Here is a 26,760-nt window from a genome sequence, read left to right on the forward strand (position 1 = left end):
ACTTCTAATTAGAGGCCTATATTCTGGAATCTTTCTACTGCAAGTTGTTTGAAAACCTGCCAATCTTGAGTTCTTAAGAGAGTCCCACCACCCACTCACCCCATTGCCTCCCAAGTAGAATGGAAGCCCTTTGAGGGTTGGGACTGTTATATTTTTATCTTTGTGTTTCTAGCACATACCATAATGCTCTGCATGTAATAGGTACTTGATAAATGGTTTTTTAATGGAAACTAATTTCATGCTCATAGGTTCGCTTCTCTCTTTCTTTGCAGCTCTTACTTGCCCACCTATCTCCTGAGCACCCTGATTGTATCACCCTGTAGGCCATGGAGAATGAGCTGCCAGCCCCACCCACATCTATCAGTGCCACCATTGCCAGCAGTAACAGCGGGGTCAGTAGTAGCAGCAGCAGCAGCAACAGCAGCAATGGTGGTAGCCGTTCTACTGGAGCTGGGCCTCAGATTTCTGTGTACGGTGGTATCCCCGACCGACAGACTGTACAGGTAAGCCTTAAATTGTTTGGGTATCTATACATCTTGGAGCCTAGGGCTAGGCCGTAAAGCCCCAAGGTAGAGAACCTAGAAAAATCTTTTCTTAAAAGCTATAGTCCTATGTGAACACAATTACGAAACACTTTTCACACAAATAAAGTCAGATCGAAATACTTGGAAAAATATCATTTGCTCATGGGTAGGTCGAGCTAATATAATAAAAATGTCAATTCTGTCTAAATTAATTTACTTATTCATTGCCATACCAATCAAACTACCAAAAATAATTTTATAGAGCTAGAAGAAAAAATAACAAAATTCATCTGGAAGAACAAAAGGTCCAGAATATCAAGGGAATTAATGAAAAAAAATGCAAGGGAAGGTAGCCTAGCCATACTAGATATTAAATTGTATTTTAAAGCCGTAATCATCAAAACTACTTGGTACTGGCTAAGAAATAGAGTTGTGGATCAGTGGAATGGGTTAGATACACAAGACATAGTAGTCAATGACTATAATGATCTGCTGTTTGATAAACCCAAAGACTCTAGCTTCTAGGATAAGAACTCACTATTTAACAAAAGCTTCAGGGAAAAGTAGGAAACAGTATGGTAGAAACTAGACATAGACCAACATCTTATACCATATACCAATATAAAGTCAAAATGAGTACATGATTTAGATATAAAGGCTGATACTATAAACAGAGAGCAAGGAATAGTTTACCTGTCAGATTTATGGAGAAGGGAAGAATTTATGACTAAAGAAGAGATAGAGAGCATTATGAAATGCAAAATGGATGATTTTGATTACATTAAATTGAAAAGTTTTTGCAACAAGCCAATGCAACCAAGATTAGAAGGGAAGCAGAAAGTGAGAAACAATTTTTACCACCAGTGTCTCTGATAAAGGCCTCATTACTAAAATATATAGAGAACTGAGCCAAATTTATAAGAGTACAAGTCATCCCTCAATTGATAAATGATCAAAAGGATATAAACAGGCAGTTTTCAGATGAAGAAATTAAAGTTATCTGTGGTCATATGAAAAGATGCTCTAAACCACTATTGATTAGAGAAGTGCAAATCAAAACAACTCTGAGGTACTATATCACACCTATCAGACTGGCTAACATGACAAAACAGGAAAATAATAAATGTTGGAGAAGATTGGGAAAATTGGAACAGTAACGCATTGTTGGTGCAGTTGTGAACTTATGCAGCCATTCTGGAGAGCAATTTAGAACTATGCCCAAAGGGCTATAAAATTGTGCGTACCCTTTGACCCATCAATGCCATTGCTAGGTCTGTATCCCAAAGAGATCATAAAAATGAGAAAAGGACCCACATGTACAAAAATATTTATAGCAGCTCTTTTTGTGGCGGCAAAGAATTGGAAATGGAGAGGATGCCCATCAATTGGGGAATGGCTGAGCAAGTTGTGGTATATGAATGTAGTGGAACACTATCGTGCTATAAGAAATGATGAACAGGCTGACTTCAGAAAAACCTGGAAAGACTTGTATGGTCTGATGCTGAGTGAAGTGAGGAGAACCAGGAGAACTTTGTACACAATAACAGACATGTTGTGAGATGACTAATACTGATAAACTTAACCCTTCCCAGCAATACAAGGATCTAAGACATCTCCAGAGGTCTCATGATGGAAAATGCTATCCACATCCAAAGAAAGAACTATAGAAGTTAAATTGCTATTTTTTTCTCTTCTGTTAAGTTTTGTTTCCTCTTTCTGATAGTTCCTCCTGTTGGTTTTAATCTTTACTTACAACATCACTACTGTGAAAATAAGTTTAATAGGAATGTAAATGTATAGCCTATATCAGATTGTGTGCCATCTTGGGGAGGGTGGCAGGGAGAAAGGGGGAGAAAAATTTTAAACTCAAAAGCATATGGAAGTGATTATTGATAAATCAAAATAAATTGATTAAAAAATGTTAAAAAAAATCTTTTTAAGAGTCTTATACTGATTAGGCTATTATAATTGTAGACTCAGACTTCACAGTCTTGGTTTTTGTGGTTGGTGGTGGTTTTTGTTTTGTTTTGTTTTTGTGAGGCAATAGGGGGTAAGTGACTTGCCCAGGGTCACACAGTAAGTGTCAAGTGTTTGGTCTGAGACTGGATTTGAACTGAGGTCCTCCTTACTTCAGGGCTCGTGCTCTTTCTACTGCGCCATGTAGCTGCCCCTAGACCTCATAATCTTAACCCTTTATTGAATTAGTTTTACTTCACCCTGTCCTTGTATCCTTTCTCCCTTTTTTTCTTTTACTGCTCATCTGTTTTCAAACCCCAACCTTACATTTCTTCCACCATCTACCTGCCCTGCTCCCACTTACATGCTGCATAATGTTGCTGAATAAAGTCACCTAATTGTGCTGAGTCCGCTAGAAATTTATTATCCACTCTCAACTGGGTCCTTCCTGTTATACATCAAACATTTTACTATTGTCTGGTTAACCATCATTCTCTCCACATAGCTGTTCTAAAACTTCTCTTCCTAAAACATGCATGCCACCCTCTTCCCAGTTCTTCTCCACAAAGGACCTCTTTTCATACTTTATTGAAAAAATTGAGGTTACCCATTAGGATCTCCTTCTCCTCCACAGCGCAAATCACTTTATCATTATCCTTCATTCTATTCTCCTTTGTTTGACCTCAAAGGATGTATTGGCCAAAACCAACTCCTCTACATGTGACCTTTGTCCCATCCCTTCTCATTTCTTCTGGCAGATTGCTCCTTTCTTTTTCCCTTATTTTCAACCTCTTTTAGTCCATTGATTTTGTCTCTGCTTCTTACACTTTCATCCCCCTCCCATTCTTAAAAAGCTTTCAACTTGACCTTATCATCATTTTAAGCTATCATTTATATACTGTGCATCCTCCCTTTAAGGGCCAGACTCCTAGAAAAAGCTGGCTACACTTATTGACTCAACTTACATCTCATTCATTTTGAAAACGTTGAAATATGGTGTCTGTCCCTAGCATTCATTTGAAACTAATCTCCTGAAGGTCAGTAAATGCACATTAGTTTGTATTTATCTCTTTATTGCTTAATCTACTGGCTTTTTTCCACTTCTCACACTTGACCTCTCTGCAGCATTTGACACTGCTGATCAAGTCAATGAGAATTGATTGTGCCAGGCACTGTGCTGAGTGCCAGGGACACGAAGAAAGACAGAAATAGCCCTTGCTCTCAAGGAGCTCACAATTTAATGGAGGAGGAAACATGCAAACAGCTGTGTACAAAAAAAACATAGACAGGAGAGACTGGAGGTAATCAGCAGAAGGAAGGCACTGGCATCGAGGGGGCTTGGGAAAGGCTTTCCATTGGAAGTTGCCCTTCAGCTCAGCCTTCCGTGGCATCGTAATCCAGTTACCTTGCAGTGTTATCTTCCTTTTCATTATTGTAGTCATCGTGTGCTTTGTTCCTCTGGTTCTGCTTTCTTTGTGTCAGTTCATGAGTCTTCCTGCATTTCTTTGAATTCTTCGCATTGTTTCTTACAGTACCCTATTATCCTGCTACACATTGTAGTTTGTGCAGCCATACCACAATCTCTTGTTTGTTGGTTTGGGGGCTACATTTCTGCCAAATTGGGTGACCATATCTATCCCTTGTATTTCTACTCTGCAGCATTCCCTACTGAGAAAGAATCTTTTAGCTATAGCTTAAACAGCTCTAATCACTGAATGGGCCTTGTCTCAGTCAAAGTGAGAACTCAGAAAGACCTTAGCTTAAAAAGGTTGCCAAGGTCTGCCACTGCATACAGGGCCATATCTAGTTGCCCTGATCTGCATCTTACCACTGGACCCAGATGACTCTGGAGGAAAAAGTGAGGCTGGTGACTACACAACCCTCCCTCACTGTAATCCAATTCACTTGCAAGTCTTGGCATCCCCTTTCTGATGTCATGGTCCTCTTTGAAGACAAAGGACAAACCACACACAATCTAGCTTTCGATTCCTCCTAAATGTTTGGAGAGAGAAGACCAGAAGGACAAAGACCCTGGAAAAGAGAGCAACCTAGACAGAGAAGGGCATAAGCGAGAGGAGTCCTAGGAGGAGAGCACATGGTAGGAAGGGAGGAAAGCTAAGCTCAGGAAAGCAGCCCCAGTGGAAAACAGGGTCCTGAGGAGAAAGGAGAGAAAGAAAGAGGAAGAGCGCAAAGGGAGAGTCAAACTCTAAAGGAGACATGGAAGAGTGGAGCCCAATAAGAAACTGGGCTCAGCTGGGGTCTCTGTGCCCAGTCCTGCCTCATCAGAGTCCAGGCTCTGAGGCTGGAATTTCTTCAGTTCAAAGGTTCTCAGCCACAGAAACCACACTAGGAGGCTAGAAAAGGAGGTAGCTGACCTCTGGGGGAGGGGAGGGGCCGGTGCCTAGGGCTGCAGTTCAGCTTGGGGATTTGGCTGAGCTAAGGTCAGGAGGTCCACTCAGGCCAAGGCATAGCTTGGGGCAATGTATGCCAGAGGAGAGCTGCAGGTGAGTGACAGGAGAGCAAGGAGGAGGGGCAAGGGTTCTGGGGCATTGGGGGCGGAGGGAGAGAACACAGAGCTTCGCTTTTTTCTCAGAGAAAAGGCTGTGTGGGGTGAGGTCAGAGGGCAGCTCTTTGTCACTGTCCAGAGACCTTTTCTTAGCCAATCACATTGGGAAGGGAGGACTATGTTGAAAAAAGGGAAGGGGTTGGGGGTGGGGGTGGGGGAGAAGAGCTTAAGCTAAAGAGAGAAGGGGAGGGAAGGATGGATGGATGGAAGGAAGGAATGAGAAAAGGATAGAAGACAGGCAAGCAGGAGGCTAGTCCCAGCATCCCTGTGGAGCTGAGGCTGTGAAGAGCTTGAGCCTTAGAAAGCAGAACTACAGTCCAGAGAGGCCCAACACTCTGCTGTGCAGCCCAGGAGGCATTGCTTTGTGGGAAGCCACAGGCAGGCCCCTGGAAAGCATCATCGAGAGCCAGAAACAGGACCTTTCTGAAACTGTTGGTGCCTAGAAGGAGGGTCTGTGTCCCCTAAGCTGCGTTCAGGTGAGTCCTAGGCCTGCTGCCTACTTCCAAAAACAGGACAGGTACCCCACTGACCTTTACTCTCCACCATTACCTCATTCTTGCTTTTAGTTCCCATTTATTTATTTACCATCATCTTTTTCTCTCTTTGCTCTTTACATTCCGGGCAGACTGGCTTACTTGCCATTCCCTGGCCACCTCCCTCTTAGGTGCCTTTGCATTAGTTGTATGCTTTATACGTGGAGGATAGAGTGGCATATGAATGTGGAGAGTTGGAAGGAATTTCAGTGGCTGTCTAATCCAGTTCATCCTGAAAAAATTTGATTAACAAGCATTTATTAAGTACCTACTATATACCAGGTACTGTACTAGGCTTTGGGGATACAAGGAGCTTAACTTTTTCCTCAGGTGAGACATTATGTTCTTATATAAGAGTATACAGAATCAATATAAGATAATTTAGTGAGGAGGCTCTAGCAGCTGGAGGGCAGGGGTAGATCAAGAAAGGTTTCATGTAGTTGGTGATTGAGATGATTTTTGAAGGAACTTAAGACTTCTAAGAGGCAGAATTGAGGGAAAAGGTTTTAAATGCCAAACAGAAGAATTCATATTTGATTCTAGGGTTAAGAGAAAGTTTCTGGAGTTTATTGAACAGAGGCGTTACATGGCCAGACTTGTGCTTTAGGAAAACCTTAAGCAGCTGTGTAGAGATGGATGTGAGAAAGAAGAGCTTTGAGGCAGGGAGCCCAATTTGGAGGCCAGTGCAGCATAGTCCAGGTGGGAGGAGATGAAAGGGGGCTATATGAGTGGAGAGAAGGGAGTGGGTACAAGAGGTGTTGTGGAGGTATAAGCAATAACATTTGGCAGTTTGATTAGATAGATGGGGTAAGGAATATTGAGGAGTTGAGAATGACACCAGGGTTCCTAGCCTGAGTAATGGTTGCCTCAGTAGAGACAGAGATGATCAGAAGAGGAAGGTAATTTTTGGGGGGAAGGTAATAAGTTCTGTTTTGGATCATTTGAATCTGAGCTGCCTATGGGATATATGCATTTGGAAATGTCTCATAGGCAATTGATGGTGTGTGATTGGAGACTGGGAAAGAGGCTAAGGTTGAATATATGAGATTATGTTTGTAAAAAGCTTAGCACAGTGCCTGGCACAGAGTAGGTACTTAATAAATGCTTGTTCTTTTCTTCCTGTATATGGACCTGGGACTCATCCTTGTAGAGTTGATGACAAAAAGGAACTCTCACATTACGTAATGTACTTGGCCAGTGGTCATCTGGCCTTAACTTGAAGGTCTCTAGTGAAGGAGTATCCACTTCTGAGGTAGCCAATTCCAAATTTTGGAAAGCTCTAATTATTAGAGTCAGAAGACCTGGGTTCAAATCCTGGGTCTGCTACTTCTGTCTGTGTAACCTCTGACAATTTGCTTAACTTTCCTCATCTTCAAAGTGAAAGGGTTGGACTAGACAGTTTTTGAGGTACCTTCCAGTGATCTGTCCTAGAAATATGAGAGTAGCCACTAACTGGGAGGATGCTAGATGTGGCCAAGAGTCCACTATAGTTCTGCCTTCTCATTTTATCACCAGGAGGCAGCATCCCAAAGCCAAGAGGTTTCCTTTCTGGAAATGTGCATGAATTGACCCTCTCAGTCTCAATTTCTGCTCGCCTCAATTCCTCCAGTAGCCACAGTTCCCTAAAAGTCAGGCCATTTCTTCCCCTTCCTGTTTAGTATCCACTTGGATCACTTATAGCTACTGCTTCTTTTTCACTGGACTCCAGACGGAGGGAGATAGAGAGCCTGACCTCAGCCTGAATAACCAAAGGAGACAGAAGACAGAAAGGGTAAAGTGTCATAGACTGGATCAAGATCAGAACTGAGGAATCCTGGCAGCCAGTCGAATGTCCCATACTTGAGCTGACCCAGCTCCTAAGATTAGACAAGTAGAGGATCATAGCTTTAGTGCTGAAAGGGATCGTAGACATCATCAAGCCCAGCTGAGGCCCAGCAAGGTTAAATGTCTTAGCCACAGTCAGGCAACCAGTAATTAAAGGGGAAGGGAGTTAAGTGCAGGTCAGTCAGTCAGTAAACGTTTATTTAACACCAACTATGTGTCAGACACTCTGCTGAGCACTGGGGATACAAAAAGAGGAAAAAACAGAAAAACCCCAAAACCAGTCTCTGCCCTCAAGGAGCTCACAGTCTGATGGGGGAGACAAGCAAAGAAATATGTACAAACAAACTGTATACAGGATAAATGGGAAATAATTAAGAGAGGGAAAGCACTGGCCTAAAGAGGAGTTGGGAAAAGTTTCTCGTAGAAGATCTTGCTGGCCCCAAACACATCATTTAGCCATTATGCTACTCTGCTTGCCAGTTGCCTTTCAGGTGCTGAGAGGGTGGTACTTTCAGGTCCCTTGGGTGTCTGCCTGTGTTGGGCTTTATTTCTAGCCAATATATATGCTTCATACCTGGGGGATAGAGTGGCACTCTGTTAAAAGGTTCCTGGGGTAGGGTCTCTCTAGGATGGTAGCCTTTGGGTTTGTCCTGGTGGGAAAAGGAAAAGATAAGCAAAAGGCATCATGGTAAAATACAAAGTTCCCTGGACTTGGGAGTCAGAAGAGCTCAGATTTTGATTCCCACTCTGGACATACCTGTGGGTCAAACCAACCAACCTTTCTGAGCTTCAGTTTCTTTATCTACAAAAGATTAAGAACAATACTTAAAGAATCTACTTCTCAGGATCATTGTGATAAAATGGATATAAAGCACTTTATAAATCTTGAGGGCCTATATTAATGTCAGCTGTCATTATCATGTGAGCTGAAGACAGACAAGTTAGAAAAGGAGCCTTGATAGGGTAGGCTATTGGACAGAGTAAGATAAAATCTAATCGAGATAGATGTACACTCTTACACCTGTATTCCAAACTTCAAATTCACACATCACAAGATAAAAGAGGCATGGCTAGACAGCAGTTCATCTGAAAAAATATCTTGGGGATGGAGGAGGTTAGGGTTGTTTGGGGGGCTGTAAGCTCTATATCAGTCATGGTGTGATACTGCAGCCCAGAAAAGTAACAGAGAAACCAGGAATAAAGAGATGACGGTATACTCTGCTCTAATGAGATGTCATCTGGAATAGCGTGTTCAGTTCTGGGCACCACAGGTTAGGAAGAATGTTGGCAGGCTTCTGATGGAAGCCCACCAGACTGGTGAAATGCCTTGAGTTCAGATGGTATGAAGGTATTGGGAATTCTTGGCCAGGAGGAGGAAAGATTCAAGAGGGATTTAGAGGCCTGTCACCTATTTGTTCCGTCTGTCCCCAGAGGGCAGAATTGGGAACAGTGGGAGAAATTGTGAAGAAAAGAAATTGCAGAAAACCCCAATTGCTTGCTGTCAGGCAGGGAACACACTTCCTTAGGTCAGAGTAACCTGGCCTGCCTTGGGAAGCAGTGGGGTCCTCTTCATCGGAGGCCTTCAAGAAAAGGCGGCCTGACCCCTTGGGAGGGACACTGCAGACGGAGTTGTTTCTCAGGTTTGGTTGGACTAGGTGGCTGCTGAAGACCTCTGAGATTGCATTGCCCCAGGCCAGGAGAGAGGACAGAAGGCATGGGAGGAGCCTGCACAGTTTGGGGCACGGTGCTGTGTCTCACTCACCTCTGGAATATCACATCACTTGGTTCGATCAGAGGGATGAATTGGAAAACCAAAAGAAGTCAGCACAGGAGCGTCGGGCCTGTTCGCCGGGCTGTCTAGGTGGCTCTAGGCATCCTTCTGTTGATCGGAGCGAACGCTCCCCTGAGCCGTTTTGGTGCTTCCTCCTCAGGTGATCCAGCAAGCCCTGCACCGGCAGCCCAGCACCGCGGCCCAGTACCTGCAGCAGATGTACGCAGCCCAACAGCAGCACCTCATGCTGCAGACAGCAGCCCTGCAGCAGCAGCACCTCGGCAGCGCCCAGCTCCAGAGCCTGGCGGCTGTGCAGCAGGTGTGATGGGAGGGTGTGTGTGTGTGTGTGTGTGTGTGTGACAGAGAAAGACAGGCAGGCTGAGCTGGGAGACCCCCTCAGAAGCTATGTAAATGAAAAGGCTCCCGGCCACCTGCACATTTGCCTCATTTCTGGCCATCTCTCTGGTGACCCAGAGTTGCTTCTCAGCTTGGGGGCTGAAGTAGCTAGAGTAAGTAAGCAGGATCTCACTACCCAGCTGCTGGAGAGTGCTGGTGTTGGTAGAGGAAGGAAAGGGGCTTTGGATGGGAAGGTGGGGAAAGTAGGAGGAGTTTCTGAGCATGGAGAGCATTGTGGGGAGGTCTGGAACCCCAGTGAAGAGTGTTCCTTTTTTATAGGCGAGTCTGGTGGCCAACAGACAAGGGGCCCCTTCGAGCAACAATGGCTCTGCACAGTCGCCAGCCCAGTCACCGTCGGTAAGTGGAATGCTGAACGATTAGAGGTGAACTGGAATTGTTCACAGTTCTGGGGCTTATTCCTTCCATCCTGCTTTGAACACCCATGTATTCCTAGATTCCATACTGTGGGGAATCTTTACCTAGGTGAGATGAAGGGACCTGTCACTTCCCCTCTCTCATGCACTTTCCATCACTGGCTAGATTTTAGAGGAACTCACACAGTGCCCCCCCCCTCGTGGTGGGGTCTCCCTAGCCTTTCTCTAAGGGCCTTTGCTACCCTGACTGGTCGAGAAGGTTTGTGTACTTCTCTGTGTCCTCCCTATTTTCTTCCCCCTCCTTCCAAGAGTTTGTGTCCATTCATTCACACATGACAAGGTTATCTTCTCCTGGAGTAATCCTGATTCCACTGATACCTGAGGGCCACTGAACCCTTTCTGTAGCAGAGAATCCAAATCAGGGATGGGGGAGGAATGATGGCTGCCAGAGGCCACAGCGGATCACATTCAGTCCTTATTCTCACAGAGTTGGACCCAAAAGAGGCTGGGCTCACCATAGAAGCCAAAGGTGGACAGCAGTGCTTAACAAGGGGATGAGTATGTGGGCTAGCCCACTGAACTTGCCATTTTCTGTTGCTTATGTCTCCCCAGATAAACCTGGCAGCCTCCCCAGCAACAGCTCAGCTCATCAACCGTGCCCAGAGTGTCAACACAGCCGCAGCCTCGGGCATTGCCCAGCAGGCTGTGCTGTTGGGTAATACCTCCTCTCCGGCACTGACAGCCAGCCAGGCGCAGATGTATCTGAGGGCACAGATGGTGAGCACTCTTGGCTTGGGCACATGGCCAGATTCCTCTTATGGATTTAGAGTAGGGAACCCAGGAGAACTGAGAGAGGTCCAAATGGAAGTGGAGGCACAGAGATCAGAAGAAGGAAGGTCAGGAATAATGGTGAAAAAAAGAAACTGAGGGGTCAGGAGAAATACAGGAAGAAAGAAACAGGTGGGTTAGGGGGTGGGATAAAGACAGACAGGGCTGGGATCATCTCAGGAACTGAGCAAAGACGGATAAATACATTATATTGTCCCTGTCCCTTTCCTTGCTTCCTGAGAAGGAAATAAGGCCACTTACCAGCTTGTTCAGGCCTCCTCTGCAACTCTACACCTTCCATAACTCGACAGGGAAGAGGGCATGCAGGGGACCCACAATTCACCCATGGCATGGTATACTTGGATGAGCCTGAGTTCACATCTTGCCTGTGCTCCTCACTACCTGAATTATCTTGGGCAATTTCTTCAGCTCTTCGGGCCTTAAGTTTTCTCCTCTGTAACTTGAGGGAGTTGAACTAGATGATCTCCAAGGCCCTTTCCAGCTCTCAATCCTTTGATCCTACTTGACAGACATATGTCACACAGAATAAAAAAGAGGGAGAAAGTTGTTCACACAATTAGAATTGTCCCTTCTGGACCCACCCCACTATAGAGGCAGAGTAGTAATACCACAGCTGCCTGGATGTAACATTGACCAAAAAACTGTAGTTATAAACATCACCATATGGAATATTCATAATCTCCAAACTATCTGCAATGAACAGCTTTCAAAATATAGAGACCTAGAGGAAGAAATGAGGAAACGGAATGAGGTGACATGTCAACCTCTCAGTGCCTCAGTTTCCTCATCTGCAAAAGAGGCAGGGGGTGGGGGGAATGTTTGGACTGTCTGAGGACTCTTACAGCTCTAACTTGATGTTTTTCTAATCCCTGACCTCCTTCTATGTGCTATTAGAGTTCTCTCTGTGATGTTTTCATGATTCTATAGAAGATGAGCTTACATCCCAATACTCTTATTCAGTTACCAAAAAAAAAATCATGTAATCTACCTGTACAATAATCTAGAGGCCACTAAATATTAAGGAGTGACAGCAGAATAACTACTTGTCCTTAGACCATTTCTATGTGAACCCTATCCAAAACAAATGTAAAAATAAAAACCATGATAATAGTGTGTAAAGGTTTGCCAAGTGCTTTATACATGTTATCTCATTTGGTCAGGCAATAAGGGTAAAAGCCCTCCTAGTCACTGTGTGGGCCTTACCTGTCCTCCCTCAGCACTGTAGCCTCAATTCCTTGAAGGGGGGGATTCCTTTCCAAATCAGGGTACTAACTGTGGGCAAACTCACCTGAACCACTGGGCTGAGGCCCAGTCTATGAGACTTCCCAGTTTGTAAGGGAATCCCTTGAGTACAGATTGACTCTCTCTGTGCAGAGGGCTGGAGCTACTACATGGACTACCAGGGGTGGTGAACCTGTGGCTTTGAGATCACGTGGCTTTCTAAGTCCTTGGGTTCAGCCTTTTGACTGAGTCCAAGTTTTACAGAACAAATCCTTTTATTAAGGGGATTTGTTCTGTGAAGTTTGGATTCAGTCAAAGGGCAGCACTTAAGACCTAGAGGGCCACATAAGGCCTGGAGGCCAGAGATTCCCCACCTCTGGACTAGACCCTCTGAACCCATGCTGTGTGAGGGAAAGCAAATAGCATCTCTTCCTGTGAGTCTGTGGTCCATCTGGCTAAGATGGTGTATGAGACTAGGAGCCTTAGTCTCTCTTCCTTTTCCACAGTTATTCTATTCCACTATTCCTTCGTTTCCTCAACTCATCTTCATGCTTCACGTGGTAAGACTTCATGGGAAGCCTTATTCCCAGTGGAAAAGCTCAAGTCACTGAATCCCTTCCACAATCCCTTAACCTCAGATCCTAAACACTGACAGGGTAGCACCTTCTTTCTCCCTTCTCAATCCTTTGAGCTGACTGGAACCTCATTACTTTGTTCTTTTCCATTCCTTTCTCATATGTGACATAATGGTTGTGAACAAAATATTTGTACCGTACAGAGAACAGCATTTTCCTGTGACAGGAGGAGAGTTTACAGACTCTTTTTCTTCCTATGTCCTCTACCAGATGACTTCACTTGAGAGTATGGCTGGGTCTTTCCTCACTTTACTCATCCTTAGCCAGCTTCCAGGCCAGGACTAAGGATCTTTGGGGGTTGGCTGAATTTTTATTGTACAGTGTGTTTACAGCTTTACAGGTGTGCTCACAAAGGGACACACACACACACACACACACACACACACACACACACACAGAGACATACTCAAGGAACCCATGCTCACAATCGTACAGAATTTGAGAGCTGGAAGAGACCCTTAATAAGCATCTAAGCCCACCTAGACCTGAGTAGGAATCCTTGACCATGGCATCCCTGACCATATCCTGCCTCTGCCAGAACACCTCCAGTTTTTGGCAGCTCATTATAACAAAAGACAGCCTGTTCCATTTTTTGTCGGCATTGATTTATGGGGAAGTTTTCCCAATGTATCCAGCCAAAATCTGCCTTTTAGAAGCCTCCACTCATTGCTCTCAGTTCTTTATTCTAGAACTAAGAGGAAGCATAATTCCTCTTCAAGTGACATCTCATCACACACCTAAAGAGATGGCATCCTGCTTCCCCCAGGCCTTCTCCCAGGACAGACGTAGACATGAATATACAGAGGGATGACCCACCCAGTAGACCAAAGCAAAGCTAGTCATACACAGGTGAAGGAATGAGAGAGAGCAGGGAAATGATGGATGTCCTAGAGTGAAAATGGTGGGAGGAAGGGATGTTCTTTGTCTGTTACATGCACAGAGAGCCACATAGACCACACAGAGAAGAGTACACACACACACACACACACACACACATACACATACACACACACACACACACACACACACACACACACACACACACCCAGTCTCAATCTCGCCAGTGTACAGTCAGTGTTTCCAGTCTCTTGAAAGTGTCTGGCATCAAACTAAATGTGGCCTAATCAGGTCAAGTGTGTGTGTAGCTGATTTGATCAGTTCTGTAATCCAGGACAGCTCTAGGCCAGGCTTCTAGTACAGTACCAGGAGTGAGACAAGCCTGGAGAATATCCAGGGGCATGGGGCAGGGTGGGAGGGTCTGACCCAACCTAGGATTATCCTTCATTCTCAGGTCCTGAGGAAACTGATGGAAGCCAAGGCTTCCCTGGGGAGAGTTGCTCCAATGGTGAGCCTGGGTGGCCCCAGGGATCTTGGGCCAAACCTAACTTTTGGATCTGCCTCAGAGTAGTTCCTTCGGGGCTGGACTAAAATTGCCCACGGGGCTCCCACCATGGACCTTTACCCCTAGAGTCCCTGCTTTGTTGGAAGCCTTCAACTTCTACTTTCTTGGCCTTCCCCATATCTGCCTCCTGGACCAGACTACCCTCCTGCCTTGTGGCTCAGCCCACACTGGGCAGGTAAACGGCACCTCCTTTCCTGTGATTCCAGACCCAGCCAGGTAACCTGGTGCAGGTAACTAGGAGCCTAGGCGGCACTGTTCCTTTGTCCCCTCAGCTCATCTTCACGCCCACGGCCACCGTCACTACCGTGCAGCCCGAGCTCAGCACCGGCTCCCCTGCCCAGCCCCCCACCCCCAATCAGGTGAGGACTTCATGGACTGGGCATGGGGGAGGGAAAGGGGGGGATAAATGGTTCCTAGGGAGGTGGGCACCCCCGGAGAAGGGTATGGCTATTTGGGTTGGCCTAGTGGATCTCCAGAATTTCTGGTAGGACAGGGTTCCCTAGGAAAGCATAAGATAGAGCAGCCAGAAGTTTCCAGCCCAGGGCTCCTTCACAGCTATACTCCACTGCCTAAAACATCTCTGTAGGTGAGGAGCTTGGGAATAGCATGTTGAGGCAAGAAAGTAAGTAACTTCCAATGGGGTCCTCAGTGCCCTAAACCCTCCCTACCATTCCCTTCAGTGCTCTAGAGCTCTGAAGTTAACTGTCCCACCTACCCATTTCTCCTTCTACCATCCCTGAAATGAATCTTCACAGGAAGTCTTACTACTCCTGAGGACATTAATCTGTCCTAGCAGGAAAGACAGCATGGAATGAACCTTTGGGCTCCTGGCCTTGCCAAGGTCTATGGGCCTTATGGTGAAAGAGAAGATTCTTTGGGTAGCAAGGATAAAGAGACTATGCCTAGTGGTGGCAGGCCAAGAAAAGAACATGGACAGCAAGATGTTTATCCTAAACAGGCCAACACCTTCTGTCCAGTAGAGGGCACCAAGAACCAGATTTTGTAAGGATTTTTGATGCCGCAACAAAGAAAGGCCAAGGAAGGAAGGACTGAACTGCTCTAGGGGGCAAAAGAGCTAATATACTTGGTTGCCCCAGCAGGACAGTAACTTGCCCTTTTGTGCCTTAATCAGGGCAGAGGGAGGCCCTCAGAAGTTGTCCATTTCCCTTAGGCATTCTGCCTTAGTGATCTGGCATCGTGGGAACTTGCTCCAATACTTGGTAGCAATGATACTTTTCTGACCCTCAAAGGACTGGTCATGGAGGGGATATGCAGTGGACAAAGTCTGGCGTACCTGCCCTGTCCTGAGTTAAGATTCCCATCCTAGAATTCAGTTTCTGTTTTCATCCTTCTATGCCCCTTTTCAAATCTATCCCAACTCCTGTCCCCTCCAACTCCAAACACCGTCTATCTGGCATTGTGGTCTGCTACCCTATTCAGCTATCCCTGGATCAATCCCTGACCCCACTGCTTCCATAGCTTCTTGGCACTATATTAAGTGTACTGGCATTGCTTCTGCCTCCCATCCCCCTCCCCACCCCTATCCCTACTTGGTTGGTGCTACCCCCAGACTCCCACAGACCCCTCTTTTCCAGGTACAGAACTTGACCCTCCGAACGCAGCAGACAGCAACCACAACAGCCTCGGGCCCCACCCCCACCCAGCCTGCACTGCCCAGCCTGGCCCTGAAACCCACCCCAGGCAACAGCCAGCCTTTGTCCACCCCCTCACAGGGCAGAAGCACCGCTCAGGGATCCCCAGCAGGTGCCAAGCCTGGCATAAGTGACAGTGTGGCTGAGCAACTCAAGAAGGGGGACAGCAGCAGTGGCAGTGTGCCAGGGAGCACTGAGGGCCGGGGGGGACTAAGCCGGATGGTGTCCCCTGTGGCCACACACCCCCTCATTGCACCAGGTAAGGCCCAAGATGGTATCTTGTTCCAGAAGATCCCAAAGCACTGCAAAGTTGACAGAATATTTTCATACTTCCTTTCTCCAAGGAGGTCCTGGACCCAGGCCATCTAGGGGAAGAGGATAGCCAGTCTCACCCAGTTTTCCCTCTATTTCCCTGCCCCAGGTCCATTGGCCTCTGGTTTTATTCAGTGCTGCTATCTTGGCAGAGGAGATATTGTAAGCCCAGAGGGGGAGGAAGGTCTGCTGTTCCTTCTACACAGGGCACACAGTGGCGAGAAGCTTCATGTCTTAGGACAGTTCAATAATAGCTCTGCCCCTGACTAGGCCCTCTCTGGCTATGGAAGGTGGATGCCAGTGCTCCCTATTGGCAAAAGGCAGAAGGCTAGTTAGAGGACCTGGAGGAAGAGCAGTCCTCCAGCACAGAGGGATGAGCACTTTTGTGTTCTTGGCTTATAGACCCCATGTGGAGAGAGGAGTAGTGGAACATGGGAACGACCTGGTCTTGCCATCCCAGCTCACATACTTAAGAGCTAGATGAATGAGGGCAAAGCACTTAGTCTTCTAAATCTCAGTTTTGTCCTTTGTAAAATGGGAAGAATAATATTTGCACTACTCATCTCATGGGATTGTTGGGGGAAGTACTTTGCAAACTTGACTAAGAGACAAAAACTATACAGTCAGCAAGGATTGGAGGCAGATGTGGTACAATCGGAAAAATCACTGAATTCTGGCCCTGCTATTTAATGCTTATATAATCTTGATCAATCACCTTATCTCTCTGGGCCTCAGTTTCCTTATCTTCGAAATGAAGAGGTTGTGCCACCTGATCTCTTAAATCTCTTCAGTCCTATTCACCAAGTATTTATAAAGCGGCAGCCTGTGCCAGGCACAGTGCCTGGTGCTGGGTATGAAGATAAGAATGAATATAGTCACTGCCCTCATGGAGCTTACATTTAATGGACAGAAACAACATGTACATAAATAAGTAAATACAAAATGTAAAGTAATTTCAGGAAGAGGGAGGGATTGCTAACAATCGGAGAATCAGGAAGGGTGGTAGTCTTTGAGCTGAGCCAGTTTTAAATCCTGTGATCTTGCTGGCCTTTGAGAGAGAATGATGTCTGCCCACATTGTGGCAATGTGCCAGCAAGCTAAATGCAGGTATTTAAATAAATATGGCTTCATCCAAAACATTTTTATCAGTGACCTGGATAAAGATATAGATACCATCATCCTTCATGTAGATGACACAAGGCTAATATGTTGAATGACAGAATTGGGACACCAAATAATCTGAACTGGAGAAACTAATGAGTCAGAGGGAATAAGATAAAACAGTTCTCCAGGGATCAATGAAAAGTGTAATATTTAGGTGCAAAACCTTGCTGTACCCATAGAGGAGGGGTGAGGGGGGTGGTTAGAGGGCATAAAAAAGGACCTCCAAGTCACAGAGGCTACAAGCTCTTGGGGAGTCACCAGAGTGATTCAGCTGCCCAGAAAGCCAGTGTGCTCGTAGGGTGCATTACCAGAAAGGATATCTACAACAGGGATGGGGAACCTGCGGCTTCAAGGCCACATGTGGCCTTCTAGTCCTCGGGTGCAGCCTCTTGACTGAGTCCAAGTTTTATAGAACAAATCCTTTTACTAAGGGGATTTGTTCTGTGAAGTTTGGATTCCAGAGGACCTGGAGGGCCACACATGGCCTTAAGGCTGGGTTCCCAGTCTATAGTCTAGAACAAGAGGGTGGTAATCCCAGTAACTTCTGCAGAGATTTGATCAGACACATTTATAATACTGTCTTCGATCCCAGGCCCCACCTTGTAGGAAGGAGAGTGACACCCCCAGAGCTAGTTTGGAGGAAGGCAAAGAGGATCAGTCAATCAATAAACATATATTAAGTGCCTACTGTGTGAAGGCACTGTGGTGAAGGGATTCAATATGTGTTTTAGATCAGGGTGGTGACATGGCAGTCATAGTCACGTTCAGACATTTGAAGGGTTGGTCTTGTAGAAGCAGGATTAGGCTCATGCTGTGTAGCTCCACAGTACAGAACTAGGCCTAGGGGGTGTGGGGAGGGAATGAGAGGAAAATCCACTGTGGCTCAATACAGGGAAGAGCTTCTTAAAAATTAGAACTGTCCAAAGAGGGAATGAAGGGGAACATATGTGCCAGTAGGGGTCAAGCAGATGCCTTGGGCAGGAAATTAGACCAGCAGCTACTGAGAAGGAAATACAGCCCATAGTCCAAACGGTCCTCAGGACTGCCATTTACCCCCATGATTGATCTGGAGGTTCTTTCTAGATCTGAGCCCACCCCCCAAATCTAGGTGGCATGGTGCAGGAGAGAGACAGGAGAGGAAGGGAGAAAGAGGAAGAGAAAAATATCATTTAACACTCATAGTGTGTCAGACACGGTACTATAAAGTCCCTCAAAGAATGTGTTCTGTCATGAGGCTGCTGAACTAATTGGGCACTAAGGAGCCTAGAGAGAGGTACAAAATAGCTCACCTTCTCCTTGGGACTCCTTCATGTTGGTTCAGATTGGCTCCAGACTAGCCAGCCAGTCACTCTTTATATACTCCACCGTTGCCCAGACACCCTAGCCAATACAGCTTTGATATATCCAGGGGCCCCAGAACCTCCAGAATTGTTCTAGAGTTTATAGAGACAGTTGGGGGAGGGGGCCCTGTTTCCATAGGCCTTATTTAAGCAGAAAGGGTCTGTGTGGCCATAAAGACTAAGGTCTTTGGGGTCAAGGGTCAGAAGGCTGGCTGGGGAATGCCATTGCAACTGCCCGCACTTAGCTTCATCCTAGCACAGAGCACATCAGCCCCCACAGAGCTTTCTGTCAGCATCTGTGAGCTAGAGAGGCACAAAGACCCTTTCCTCATGGATGCAGACCAGTGGGTTTCGCATTGTTCTAACAACCACAATCCCCTCCCAACCTCCCCCTCCTTTTTTCTCCTTCTCTCAGAGCTCTATGGTCAGGGCCTCCACCCCCACCTCTCTGCATCCGTGGCCCCTTCCATCTTGAAAGATAGCTAGGGGAAGATTTGGATGGTCACAAGGGCTCAGGCTTTTGGAACAAAGAGTAGACTGAATCAGGGAGGCAAGATGAGCCTTATAACCCCCTGGGAGGCAGCCTGGGGTCATGCCCACAGCCTCCTAGCATCCCATCCAGCCTACCCACTGGGACAGAATTGAGGGATTAGGAAGCTGAAAGGGGGAGATGAATTGGAGGTGGGGGTGGCTTGGCCAGTCAGAGTTGGCCTTGAGCTGGCTGCTGCCCCTAAGGAAGATCACCAGTGGGGGGCTATGGGGTAGCAGGGAGGAATGTGGTCTCCTAGGGGCTATTTCCCCCTAGAGCAGGCTTCTAGTCCCAGCTGGGGCTGTTCCCATTGACAGCTGTTTGGGGGCAAAGCCCCTCCCCCATGGCAAGTTCCCTGCTGCTTTCATCCTGTCACCTTGGCAACCAGGCTTCTTTAGGCCTTACAAACAGAAAAGGCCCCCTCTGCCTTGAAAAGCTTTGAGGAGGGAGCAGAGCCTGAGGGCTTGGCTTTAGGGAGGGTGTAAGGGAGGGAGGGAAGGAGGGGAGACTGGCTTTGCCTGGCTTAAATCTGTGAGCTAGGAGCCAGCAGGATACTCCTGGCCTTGGCCTCCCAGAAAGCTAAGCCAAGCTTGACACCTGGTACCGAGCCTCAAAGGACAGCGGCCCAAACAAGGATAGACTTGGGACCTCAGGTGTAGTGATACCCTAAGGGTAGCCTCTCTACTGATGCCTGATCTCCTGCCTCCAACTAGGGGCAAGGGCTTACTTACAGTGTGAGAGGCAGTGATGGGGGGGGGGGGTTGGTGATATCAGCCCTGGAGGGTCATTGAGAATCAAAGGCTGTTTTCACCCACTGTTTCCCATGATCCCTCGCAAACTCTTTGTTCTGCCTTCTGCCACCATTCTTCCCCTCCCCCTTCCCCCTTTTGCTCCTGCTCTTCATGCCTACTCCATCCTCAGCAGGGCAGAAGGCACTATCTGTTAATAACAGTTACTATGTAGTTGCTTTGTTCCACCTCAGATGTAGTTGCACATCAGTGGGGAAAAATATCTGCAGGTAATTGGCTGAACAATTTGGGATTGGGAGGCACCACATTCTTCTGTACAAATAGCCATTGTTGATTGACTGATTGATTGATTGATTGATTGATTGGAGTAAAGATGCCATTACATGAAATTGAATAGAGAAGTGGATATCACTGCCTCTAGAAAGCCCAGGTAGAAAAAGAATATAGGAATGAACCTGTTTGGTTGTATGAGAGGATTGGCTCTTTTGGTCCGTTACCCATTATAACTGAATATAGCCCTGTCATACCATTGTATGGGTGGAGTCGCTGAACAGTTTCGCTTAAAAGTGATCTTGGGTGGTCATTTCAACTACCCTGCCCCCACAAGACCACACTTAGATTTTAGCAAAATTTTTAGTAAAAAAAAAAAATCTTAAAAGTTGGAGCAGCATTGCTAAGAGGAGTGTGTATATTGTTTAACATCCTCTCTGCCACGATGCACATGTGCACCCCCTATTCTGACACACATTTCACTTGACATTGGTGATCACCCAATTTCCTTTGGAAATTTGTTCTACTCCTGGCTTCCTTAACACTGTGTTTGTGCTATTTCCTTACCTTGTTTCTCCTTTTCTCTTTTCTTCTCCTTTCTCTGAGTCTTCCAAAAATCCAGTTCTAGGCTCTCTCCTTTTCTCCCTGTAACATTAACTGCTCACCTGGTTTTAGCTCTACCTACCACCTGTATGCGGATGGCTCTCAAATCCATATCACCTTGATCTCTTCCCTGCTTCCACTCCCAGAACTCCAGCTGCCTCTAGGATAGCAGCACCAGAAAATGTATCATACCCACACCTGAATTTTGAAATGTTTTTATGTGAATTTACAATTGTCTTCCCCAAATGGACCTGTCCCCTAATGTCCTCATTGCTGCCAACACCACTGTCCATTCCAGATTTCCCAGAAGCACCCTCAGAGGCCACCTAGTCTAGCATGTACCTGAATAAGAGTCTGTCCTATGATATAGCCAACAAGAGATATCCAACCTTTGCTTGAAGACCTCTAGTGAGGGGGAGTGCACATTCCCGCAGGGCAGCCTGTTCTATTTTTGTGTCACTCCAGTGGTTTATTGTCCTTTGCTTCCTGCTTTATCCTTCTTTATCCTACTTCCAGTTCATCATCAAGTCTAAGTATTTTATGGGTACTGAGATCCAGCCCATTCTTTCTCCATAACCATAGTCTGGGCTCCCTTGATTATGTGACTGGATGACTACAATAAACTCGTGAATGATTATAGCTTGGTCACCAAGGAATCAATCTCTTTGTGGCTTAGTTTTCTCATCTGAAAAATGGGAAAGATAATAAGTTCATATCTAGTAGTACTGAAAGGTTTTTATGGGGTTGTTGTGATCATTATTTCACAGTAGTGCAGAGAAATAATGTCTTATATTTCTTTCCCGATTCCCCCATGGCATCTGGTAAAGGGTTCTGCCCAAAGTAGAAATTCTGTACTGCCATTTGAGTGACCAATTCACATAGTACAAATATATGGCCTAGTGTATGTGCTTCTCCCTCAGTAACCCACCATCTGTAGCTGGAGACAGTGAAGCTGTAGAAATAGAGCTATTCTTAAAACATTTTCAACTGCAGAAGGACTAGTAGTTGGCAACTCTAGTTTCATAGCTAGCTTTCTTCTAAAAAACAAGCCTTCAGACAGACCTGCTTCCTGTCCCAGACTACCTAGACAACACAGTGGAGTTCAGCAAGGTTAGAGAAGATACAGTCCCTGCCTTCATGAATCTTACAGTTTAGTAGAAGCTATTACACATCCTCAAATAACTATCCTATGCAAATAATAGTAGCAGTTTGTATTTATATGGTACTTTAAAGTTTGCAAAGCACTTTGCACACATGCTTTCATGACCAGAGCTTGTAGGATACTCATTTTACAGATAAGAAAATGGAAGTTCACTCTGTGAATAGATAGTAGATAGAGCACTGGACCTGGCTTCAGGAAGACCTGACTTCAAGTCTTGCCTCAGATACTTATTAGCTGGGTGATGCTGGACAAGTCATTTAGTTTCCTCATCCATAAAATGGGGTGATAACACCTACTTCCCAGGGTTCTGAGGATTAATTTTAGATAATATTTGTCATGTGCTTGGCAAACCTTAAAGCACTACATAAATTCTAACTATTATTGTCATTGTTATTATAATTACCAATAATAAAAATCTGAGGTAGTATTCAAACCCGAGTTTTCCTAACTTTGTCCAGAATCTTACCCACTAATCCACGTGATGACTACACTAGAGAAATTCGGAACAAAGTACAATGTAAAGTCAATTTTGACCAAGCAGAATAAAAGAAGGCCTTTTGGAGGAGATGGTATCTGAATTGGACCTCAGAGAATGATGGCAATTGACAGGTAGAGGGAGGAAAGAGCAGAAAGGGAGGCAAGAAAGCAGACCCTCCAAGCACAGGAAGCAGTGGAAACAGACATGGAGGCCAGAAAACTGCAAGGCACATTGAGGAAGCAGGAGTGGGGCAGCAGAAAGGTGGTGTCTCTTAGAGTGAGACTGAGGATGATACAAGATAAGACTGGAAAGGGACGATAGACCCAGATTGGGGAGTATGTTGAATGACAGGGAAAGGAAGAAACTTGAACTTGACAATATGGAACCATGGGAGGCTTTTGAATAGAAGGCTGACATTGCCAGATTTATGCATAAAGAGAATGAGTCTTACAGCAGTGTGATGGTTTTGCAGGGAGGAAAGCATGGAGGTGAGGAAGACCTAGTAGGCAGGAGTCTACTGCTGAAGCCCAAGCAGATAGAGAGTAATGGGAATAATCTGTATTAGGTGCTGACACTGGGAACAGAGAGAAAGGGACAAATGTAAGAATTACAGCACAGGGAAAAGAGACAGATATTGGTAACTGATAAGCAGGGTATGAAAGGTACAGGGGAGAGAGAATCATGGATAACCCTAAAGTTTCAAACATGGGAGACTTGATTAATGGGATTGCCATCCATAGAAATGATGAAATCAGAAAGAGGATTAGGGTTTGCAGTAGGGCAAGGACAAGGAGATACTTAGGGCAAATTTGGACGTATTGCATTGAAGGTGTCTCTGGGAATGACGGGTAGAAATGTATGATAGTTAACAAGTGTTTATTAAGAACTTACATTGTGCTACGCACTGTGCTTAAGCAGTTGGAAGTTAGGTCTGGAGCTTTAAAGAGAGGTCAGGGCTAGAGATGGATTTGGGGGTCATCTGTGTAGAGGTAATAGTTGAAGCCATAGCAGTGAATAAGATTGCCGAGGGAGAAAGAATACAGAAAGAAGAAAAGAGGGCCAAGGACAGACACTTAGGATGAGGAGCTGACAAAGGAGAAAAAAGATGGTAACCAGAATCACATGGTATCTCAGAAGACAGTGGAGAAGAAAGTATTCAGAATGTGGAGGTAATGAACAGTGTTAAGTGCTACAGAGAGGTCAAGGAAGTTGAGGACTGAAAAAAGGCCACTGGTGATTAAGATGACCTTGAAGAGAGGGCTAGTAGAGCCATAGGGGCTGAGAAGATAGTGGGTAGTAAGTAGAAGCGTTAAGTATAGACACTTTTTTTTTTCAGCAGAGGGGAAGATTGAGGATGCATAAGAGGTGATAGCCTTAGAAGAGGTAGGAGGGGATGGAATCCAGGATGAAGGGAGAGAGAGAAGCGTTAGCAATAACTAGGGGTACCACTTCCACTGAGGTAAAAGGGAAGGATGAGAGATGGATGGGTAGATTGTGCCAAAGTTTTTATGGATGGCTTCAATATTCTCTCTGAAGAAAAAGGCTAAGGAATCTACTATATGTGGTAGGGAGCACTATGGCTGGGGGCTTAAAAAGAGATGAGAAGGTTTGGAATATTGGATTTGGGGGATAAGATAGGAAATCAAGAAGAGCAAAGTAGAAGGATTGCCAGGGTGTAGTCAGGGCCCAGCTGAAGTTACAGCAATAAAGCAAGAGTTAAAACAAAAGGAAGACTCAGAGAACCACAGAATCTCACAGGTTAAAGGAACCTCCATAGTTATCTACTCTAATCTGTAAGTAATCGCTTCTCTGGGCTAAATATCTTGTTTCTTCAACCTATACTAGTATGAGAAGGGGGCAGAGCTATAAAATTTCTTGCATTTCCAGGGAGATGGCTCCCAGGTATGTAATTAAGTATATAAAGATCTAAAGATCAAACAGTTGATCACAACTGATTGCTTAGTAATCTCTACCCTAATGTGTGTAGGGAACTAGGGGAATAAAGTGGGATTTTTCCAGGCCATACCACACCAATCTCATTTCTTTTTTTGATAGGGTTACTAAACTGGTAGGTCAGGGGTTGCCATAGGTATAGTAAAACTAGACTTTATCAAAGCATTTGAAAAAGCTTCATTATTTTTGTGGATAACATGAAGAGATTTGGATGAGATAATAATGCAGTTAGGTGGATTTGAAACAGGTTGAGTGGTCAGACCCGAAGTGTGTCCCGGGAGCTATGCTTGGCCCTCTACTGTTTAATCAGTGACTTGGATAAAGGCTTTGATGGTGTGCTTATTCAATTTGAAGATGATACAAAATGGGGAATGATAGCTAATGTACTGAGTGACAGATCAGGATCCAAAAGACCCTGACAGACTAGATGATTGGGCTGAATCAAATAAGATGAAATGTAATAGGGATAAATATGTCTTACACTTGGTTTTTTCTCTCTCTCTTTTTTGTTTTGTTTTGTTTTTTGGCTAGGCAGTGGGGTTAAGTGACTTGCCCAGAATCACACAGCTATTAAGTGTCAAGTGTCTGAGGCCAGATTTGAAGTCAGGTCCTTCTGACTCCAGGCCATGCTCTGCCCACTGTGCCACCTAGCTGCCCCTTCACTTGATTTTTTTTTTTTGAAAAAGCAACAAGTAATAAATGAAGTAGGCAGCTTATCTGAAAAAGGTCTGTGCATTTCATTAGTTAAATGCAAACCCAGAATGAGTCAGCATTCTGATAGAATAGCCAGAAAAGATAACACAATCTTGGGTCGTGCTAGTTGGATATCCAGGACTAGGAAGAAGATGGGCCCACTGTGTGTTTGGTCTTGGCCAGATCACATGGGGAGCACATTATGTGGTTCTGGGTACCATGTTTTAGAAAGGACATGGATAAGATAGAGTTTTCAGAGGAGAGCTAGGGCTATCAAGATGACAGAAGGCCTTGAGGTCATGCCTTAAGACGATGAACTGAAAGAACTGGAGCCTTTTAGCCAGGAGAAGAAAGGCATTAGACAGGAAGTGCTAACTGTGTTGGAAGAGGTGTTGCATAGAAGAGGAATTAGGCTTGTTCTGCTTAGCTCCAGCATGCAGAACCAGGAGCTGCAGAAAGACAGCTTTGGATCTGATGGAAAAGCAAACTTCCTAACAAGAAGAGCTGGTCCCAGAGTGGAGTGCGCTGCTTTAGGATGGAGATTGCCTTTCCCTGGAGGACTGGATAACCTGGATAACCACTAGTTGGGTGTGGTATAGCAGGCCTTCCTGGGCAGTGTAGAATGGGCTCTAGCTGCCAACACCTGTTTGACAGACAGCACCTGGCCTTGTTGGGTTTCAGGGCAGTCGGGGTAGGTGTGGACAAAGTGGGGGTCATATTGGGGTGGAATGTAACTGTCAGTCTCTCTAGGTCAGGGTAGCAACCTGACCTAAATCTGCAGGGCTTAGGAATGCTGCAGAAAGGAATGGAAATGTTCTGTTAGGGAGAAAGTGAATGAGTCAGCAAACACTTAGTAAGTCCTTACTATGTGTCAGGCATTGTGTTAAGATCTGGGCAAAAAACAATTCCACACTGAAGGGGCTCATATTCTAATGAGGGAGACAATACATAAATAATTAGGTAGTTTTATAGTTTTTACAGAATAGATGCAAAGTCTCCCAGAGAGAAAGACACTAACAGCTGTGGGGGGTGAGGGGCAGAGAGAAGGGACAGAAAAGCCATCAGAAGAAGTTGGGATTTGAGCTGAGTCTTCAAGGAAGCTAAGAGATGGAGGGGTAAAGGGAGAGCTTTGCAGGCATGGGGGCCAGATGGTATAGAGCCACAAAGCTGGAGAAGAAATGTCGTGTGCAAAGAAGAGCCAGGAGGCCTCTGTAGCTGGACTATAACATTCAATTCCATGGGGGCAAAGATGACTAGAGTGGTGGGAAGGGCTGTGGAATGAAAGACTTGAATTGCCGGAGGACTATATGTTTGGTCCAGGGAAGTAATAGGGAGCCACTAGAGTTTGAGGGGTGAAGCAGTCAGACCTATGCTTTAGGGAGACTACTTTCCAGCAAGCATTGAGGGACGTGGAAATAATGGTACAGATCTGGACATTTTCACTTTGCATGACAGGACATGCCACATTTAGCCGAAGGACAGAGAGATTTCCTGCAGCATTCAGGACTGTGGTCATGGTGTGGAGCCCCCTCAGTTCCTTCATCACATGGTCAAGCCTCTAGACTTCCACTTCTCCCTCTGCCACCACCCCCCTAGCTAAGAAAAAGAACTAGCTCCTTTCACCTTCATAGAACCACAGACTCTCAGTTGGAAGGGTTCTCCCATATTGTCTCACCCCTCCTGGGGCAGGAATGCCCATTCCAACATCCCAACAAAGAGTTATCTAGTCTTTGCTTCAAAACCACTGGGGATGGGTAGCTTACTAAATCCTGAGTGGCCCATGCCACTTTGGGCAGCTCTAATT

The 26,760-nt window shown here is 45.6% G+C and overlaps 1 protein-coding gene across 7 annotated transcripts in view; it reads left to right on the forward strand.

The window, feature by feature from the left end:
* The window catches only part of PHC2 (polyhomeotic homolog 2), a 161,515-nt gene that overhangs the window by 82,075 nt on the left and 52,680 nt on the right, over positions 1–26,760 (forward strand). For 4 of the 7 annotated variants that reach the window (XM_078145513.1, XM_078145512.1, XM_020983397.2 and 1 more), the window contains 6 exons: positions 273–503; positions 9,335–9,493; positions 9,850–9,927; positions 10,557–10,721; positions 14,258–14,410; positions 15,647–15,962. In XM_078145513.1, the coding sequence (XP_078001639.1) occupies positions 327–503; positions 9,335–9,493; positions 9,850–9,927; positions 10,557–10,721; positions 14,258–14,410; positions 15,647–15,962 (1,048 nt within the window). In that variant the 5' untranslated portion in view covers positions 273–326. The remainder of the gene's footprint in view (positions 1–272; positions 504–9,334; positions 9,494–9,849; positions 9,928–10,556; positions 10,722–14,257; positions 14,411–15,646; positions 15,963–26,760) is intronic. The other 3 variants (XM_078145515.1, XM_020983398.2, XM_078145514.1) reach the window with 3 other exon arrangements.

This window comes from Phascolarctos cinereus, unplaced genomic scaffold (assembly GCF_003287225.1).
Source record: "Phascolarctos cinereus isolate Bilbo 61053 unplaced genomic scaffold, phaCin_HiC Scaffold_726;HRSCAF=1367, whole genome shotgun sequence".
NCBI classification, from domain to species: Eukaryota; Metazoa; Chordata; class Mammalia; order Diprotodontia; family Phascolarctidae; genus Phascolarctos; species Phascolarctos cinereus.